Source organism: Apaloderma vittatum, unplaced genomic scaffold (genome assembly GCF_000703405.1).
Source record: "Apaloderma vittatum isolate BGI_N311 unplaced genomic scaffold, ASM70340v1 scaffold3970, whole genome shotgun sequence".
NCBI lineage: Eukaryota > Metazoa > Chordata > Aves > Trogoniformes > Trogonidae > Apaloderma > Apaloderma vittatum.
The window spans coordinates 5,051-11,446 of record NW_009693835.1 but is presented as its reverse complement, the minus strand read 5'-3'; the positions used below and the strand labels follow the sequence as shown (position 1 = coordinate 11,446).

General features: G+C 50.2%; 1 protein-coding gene across 1 annotated transcript; it reads right to left on the bottom strand.

Moving 5' to 3' along the window:
• Nucleotides 1-1,106: 1,106 nt before the first annotated feature.
• GALM (galactose mutarotase (aldose 1-epimerase)) lies at nucleotides 1,107-6,348 on the bottom strand (the record flags this gene model as incomplete). The annotated part of the gene is made up of 4 exons (XM_009865028.1): nucleotides 6,153-6,348; nucleotides 5,531-5,685; nucleotides 2,618-2,824; nucleotides 1,107-1,216 (listed from the first exon to the last, which is right to left on the bottom strand). Coding segments are annotated over exons 1-4 (668 nt in total), but the record flags the coding sequence as incomplete, so codon positions are not given.
• Between the last annotated feature and the right edge of the window lie 48 nt (nucleotides 6,349-6,396).

The window sequence follows — 6,396 nt, the reverse complement described above, 5'->3', positions numbered from 1 at the left end:
GGTGAAGAAAACTAGAAAGCCTTGTTTTCTCCTTTTTACCCCCTGAATCAAAACCAAGTGCGAGATGCTGCCAGCTCACTTCTCCATGCTGAGGCTGGAGACAGCAGCAATGCCACCTTTGTTTAATTAATCCGCTTAGCATGCAAAACATGCTGTTGTCCTTTAACTAGCTTTCCTCTTTAAGCCATGCAGGACATTAAAGATAGGAAAGAAAAGTCTTGGGTTTGAGTCTTCAGCCTCCCAGGCACTAATACCAGCTCTGCTGTCCTGATGAGGAGACTGATGGCTCAGCTCTTGCAAGGAAGGACAATGCAGGGCTCCTGAGCACAAGAGACCCCAGCAGCTCTAGAGCTCTGCATTAGACCTGGGAGCTGCCCTTCAGATGAGGGAGTCTGACCGTGTCCTGGTGTGCCATCACATTTATCAGTAGCAGCCCTGTGCCTGGGGCATGCTGCTTGCATCTCCCACATTTTATTGAGGTTTAAGAAACAGTCGTCCCGCCTTCTGTGGACTTTGAGCATGGGCTGATCCCATGGAAATAAGATTTGAGACATTGTGGCTGCCCCCTCCCTGGAGGTGTTCAAGGCCAAGCTGGACAGAGCCTTGAGTAGCCTGATCTAGTTGAGAGGCGTCCCTGCCCATGACAGGGAGGTTGGACTAGATGATCTCTAAGGTCCCTTCCAGCCTAGGCCAGTCTATGATTCTGTGATTTGTGGAATTAAGACCTTGACATCACATGGAAAGTCCCAGCAGAGAAATATCAAGGTCTCTTCCATCTGAAACTGTTATTCTGTGATTCTATGATTCTATGATAAAGCCCCACTGCCGGAGGAAGAAAAGCAGGCAAGCCCCAGGCCAATTCCAGCTCTCAAAGTCCTAAGCGACCCTCTCTGATGACCCCACTGGCCCAGGGAACAATGGATTGGCCTGCAGGGAAATGCTGGCCAAACAGATCTGGAGGGACATGCTTTTGGAAGGTAGCTTGTCTCCTGGGGTGGTGAGGGCCCTGCTGTGCCTGGGGTCCCCTGGGTCCTGGTGTGTGTCCCCTTGCTGGTCAGTGCTGTTTCCTGATACCCACAAACACTCATCTGTAAAACCGTCTCCACCATGTGCTGTGCATGCTGCAACACCCACCAGTAGGGATCTTGGTGTCGTCCACAGGCAGGTAGAAATCTGCTTCAATCGAAATCTCGTGGTCATAGATATCCCGTGAGCCCTGCAGGAGGAGGAGAAATACTGGGATTCTGCTGCAGCCCTTCCACCACTCGAGCACTCCTAAACATATACAGGAAGTGACTCTCCATGGAGGTGCTACAGCTGATCAAGTAGTGCCTGGGGGACCTCTTGGGAGTCATCCCACCTTTATCCTGGGCACAGAACAAAGATACCAGCACAGGCAAAAACCTGCATGGGACCTTGAGGCTATAAATCCTGCAGGGCTGAGACTATCAATCTGAGCTCATACTTCAATAAGCACTACCACTCTTCAGACTGACTAGCCAGAACATGCTGGTTGCTGAATGGTGAGCAAAAGGGGAAAGAAGCAAGTGTGGGGAAGCACATCCCATCCTTCTCGCTAATCTGCAGTATAGGAGGTTGTGCTCCTCTTGCTCTCCCACAGCCTCAGGGATGCTGGCAGGGAACCTGCTGGGCTGGAAGGCAAGCAGGATCAAAGTTGAGCCTACAGGTCACTGTTTAATCTGAGCAGCCATTTCATGCCCAAAGGTCTCCTGTTCCTCTGGAAGCACGCCCGAGTTGCATGGTGTAGGTGTTGATACTACTGCACTGCTGGGAGGACAAACGGAGGGCTAACCAGCAACTGCACAGTCATTACTAGGGCAGTAGCCTGAGCAGACCTCCTGCACTAAGGGGCTGCGATGTCTCTCACTAACACTTTTAAGGGTCTTTGTCTCACATCCATGTGTGACTGCATTGTCAAATCCTATTGTTCTGCCCAGCAATATTTTATTTCCCAGATCCTTTTTTCCAAGCTCAGTTATAAACAAGGTGAGACTGAGCTCAGTTATAAACTAAACCACAGCTGCAATACAGTGCCCGTCTATTGGCAGGACCCTGGACTGGTGTGTGGGAGCCCTCTGCATCCTGCTACTCCTCTGCAACCTTGGCCAGCTCACATACCCTTTCCATGATGTTTCTCCTCTCCATTTTGGCCTGGGTACTGATTCTGGATGGCACTACAGGCCCCAGTCTCAGCTGCACCATCCACATAAGAGTTCAGTATGTTGTCTCAGAAGTGCCAACCAAAGACAGCTAAGAAATGCCAATCCATTGCCAGGACATGCCAGTTCTGCACTTCCTCTGTAATCTTCCCGAGGGAAAAGGAGGGACTGAGACTCCCCAGTTACACACAATAGAAGAGTTAATATTCAGGACAGGACACAGTGGGATAATGCGTCCTCAGCTGAGGTCTACGTGATTCGGTCCTGCCCCAGCTTGTAGGCTTCATGTAGCATAGAGAGAAGTCCCATCACTGTGTCCCCAGAATATCATGTTGATCCCAGTGATCCCATGGGAAGCTCATAGGTCATTCCATGGGTCCCCAGACTTTCTTCCCCCGTACAGTGTCCTTCCATGGGGTTCATCACCCCATGCTTACCTGCCCTGCGAGGTTGAAGTATGCATGATTTGTCAGGTTGATGGGTGTCGTCTTGCTGGTCTGGGCTCGATAGTTGATGGCCAACTCCCTGCCACTGAGTGTGTAAGTCACCCAGACTTTCAGGTCACCAGGGTAGCCTTCCTCACCATCAGGGCTGAGCCGGAAGAAGCAGACACCATTTGAGAGGACTTGGGGCATCCAGAGAACCTGCGAGGAGCATGCCATTGATGGGACAGTCACGGGAAACATGGTGCCCTTCTCTCCTGCCCCAGGCTGGGCTGAACCCAGAGACAACAGGTACTCAAGGAATGATACACTAAAACTAATTTTTTCAGTCGTCTTTCCTGCTCTTATTCCTAGAATGAAAAAAAACAACCAAACAATCTTTTTCTCCCTATGAAGGACTAAAAAATAAAAAGGGAAGTGATGAAAACACAAGCACCAGCCTGTTCTTGGTCAGCCAGGGGCAGCAGCAGGGAACAAGTTCTCCGACAAGCAGCTAAGCAAATGTGGCAGTTGGACAAGGATCTGTCCCAGCCTGTATTACTTCATGCCTAAGCGAGTCCACATGTTTGATTTTTGCCCCACAGCTGGATTTATTCTCCCTCTTATGGATCTCCTGGAGTGCAGCATCACCTCAACAAGCTGCCAGGGCTAGCTTCTAGGACAATGTATACGCTGGGAGTTTCTACTTAGGGATTGGGGTTGGGTTAAATAGTACCAGATGTACTGCCAGATATATCCACATGTCAGTGCTGATCCAGAAAACTGGGACCTCTCTGTTTCTTGTCTCTGCCAGAGCACAGGGCTCTGCTTGGAGCCAAACTTCCTGGAGAGCAAAGCAAGCCAGCACACAGTAAATGTTGCTGCCCAGACAGCCTGTTTGACCCTGGCCATGGATGTGATGCACAGCTGTCTCAGCCTCTTGTAGGACAGATGTGCAACAAGAGGCAAGGTGCCCAGTCTTTGGAGCTTGGCATCTACCTAAGGAATAGCTACCGTCTAATCAAAGCAGTCAGATCTAGAGCAGAGGCCAGATAACACTTCTGAGCTGAGTCCATTCATGTCCTACGCGGAGATCACAAACTTGGGGCACTTGCCAAAAGCCAACATTTTCACCAAACATGGGAACTGATGGTACCAAAAGTGATAAACAGTCTGCAGAGCAGGTCCTCCTGCACAGTCAACTGCAGCTCCCACTGCTGTAGGACACTGTGATTTTATACATGAGTATCTATTTAAGTTATTCAAACAAAAAGCTATTAAAGGCCAGATATCACTATTTTTTTAAAGCTAGGAGCATTAACTTTCTCAAGTTTCCCAGTGTCCCAGCAGTGTGGTCAGATATTGCCACCACCTAAGTGTGGCTGCAAGCTTCTTTGTCATCAGAGCACACATTGACCACAGCACCAAGATCTGCAAGATCATGAAAAAATGACAACATAGCTAAGAACATCACAGCCAGGAGCCAGCGTGTCTTGGGGTTTTTTAGGGCTGACCACAGGTCTCTGCACAATGATTGTTTCCTGGCTGGAGGGGATCTTTAGTAGGTGCCCAAGTGTGGCCTGTGGGCTGGAGGACACAAAGCCTTGGCTAGAAGATATTGCTGCCTTGTCTCCACCAAACTGGTGTGCCTTCAGAAAGCAAGGGCTTCCCTTGCAGGAAGAAGACAGGCAGGAGAAGAGATCATGTGCCCCATCTGCAGAAGACAGCCTGGAAGCCCTGGGTGCAAATGAGTGCATGTTTTCAGCTCCAGCTTACATGGAGTTGGGACATATAAAGATCCTTTAAACTGAATTGTCCTCTTTGAGGGTACAATAGCCAGTACTCCCTTTCTTCTAAGGCTGCTGAGGAGCATTTGAACCTGATCTCATGCCAGTTCACATTGTGCTGCCCAGAAGCAATTTTTTTTTTTTCCCAGACATTCTGACTTTTGCCCCATCTGCCTGACTGAGCAAAGCCCAAGGCTTCAGAAAAGCAGAGACTTCTGAGCCTGTTACACAACCAGCAGGGTTATCAGCAAGGCTTTTCAGCGAGGAGATGCTCCACTGCTCTTACCACTGGCAGGGTACAGATGGTATCCAGCAGCTCTTGGGAGAAGATAGGCAGGGTTGAGTGCCCTGGGGCCAAGGGAAGGTTATTTTATGTTGGGAGGTCACAGGGAAGGGCTGGGGAGGGGAACTTAGTGGTGCTGGGGCATTTTGCAGGTCTGATCCAGTCACCTGCTACTGTGAGTCAGAGCAAGAGCCTAGGGTATGCTGTCACTAGTATGAAAGCGACACCAAACCCATAGCACCACTCTGCTCTCCCCTTTACTTGGGAGAGCTGTCATAAGCAAGCGGCAATGATACTCAGTTTCTGCGAACCCAGGACCTTCTGGTGCTAGAACGAGCTATGCACAGGTAACAGCCCTGAAACCACAGGTGCAAATGAGTCTGTGTGGATCACTGTTTGCCACAAAACTTTCTTTGGGCACTGGGGCAACTACAGCGCCTGCTCCAGGGTGGTGTGGCTAGTACCTCAGGAGCCTGCATTGTGCATGAGGCTGGGTCCTCACTGCCATGTCCCAGCCCAGGCTCTGCAGAAGCAGCACTTCACCCCAGCACAACACTTTCAGAATTGGGCTCCTAAGGCCTCAGGGCTGTAGTAGTGCAGAGGAAGCACAGCAATGTTCTGTGTGGCATCCACGGAGGACATAAGTGCTGGGCCACCCAGGCAAAGACAAGTGGGCCTGGTAGCTCACAGGTCTCACTTCCCTCCATTCATGCACTCACAGCACTTTCTTGGGGCTGATTCAACTCAATAGCCACTAGAAAAACCTACAGGGTCAGAAGTGAAGATATCATATCCTCTTGCCACAACGCCCTAGGCTGTGGGCCAGAGGACACCAGGACCCACCAGCCCAATTTTCACCTTGTCAAATCCCTTGGCTCCTCCATGCAGACTGTTGGGCCCATTGTTGAGGAACAGCTGATACTCCTTGTTGTCCACGGTGAACCTCCCCTTCGCAATCCTGTTGGCAACACGCCCCACAACTGCACCGAAGAACGGGTGCTTCCTTGTGTAACCTGGCCAGAAAAACAGTGCATGGTTAAACATACGCATTGGGACATGATGGGGGGTCTCCAGGTGTGCTTACAGACTCAGGTATCTCTCCCTCCTTCCCTGAAGTATTAAATGAGTGGCTGCAGTCCCTGTGTTTCACAGGACACACAGCTCACTATTCACACACATCTTTGATTAAAACAGCCCGATGGGATTTTGGCAGAAAAGGCTTTTGTCACTGCCAGTCAAAGCGTAACACAGAGTCACCTCATCAGAGAGGCACACTGCAACCCGAAGTCACCAGCATTCCTGTTCCCTGTTTACCACTGAGCCCAGGACAGGCAGCAGCAGTTGTATTTATTCAGCCCATGATTTGGAGGAGGACCCTTAGAAGCAGATCATGCAGCGTGGCAACAAACCAGAAAACGCTGGTTAAATTGCCTGATTGGCATTTAAAAAAAAAAATAAATAAATTTAGATTTAGACCCACCTTCCAAAGTATCAAAGCCTAGGACAACATCTGAAAACTCCCCATCCCTGCCTTTCATCTCCAGAGCGACGATTATGCAGCCTAAGGACAGGATCTCCACTTTCACGCTGTTTGACTTTAAAATGAACTTTTCCACCACTCCTCCACCTTCCTCCTGGGGCATCTGCCCGAACACCTCTCTCTTCACTTCCGTCATTGCTCCCCGAAGCCTGGCCCCCAGCACCACCGGCAGGAGCTGCAGACC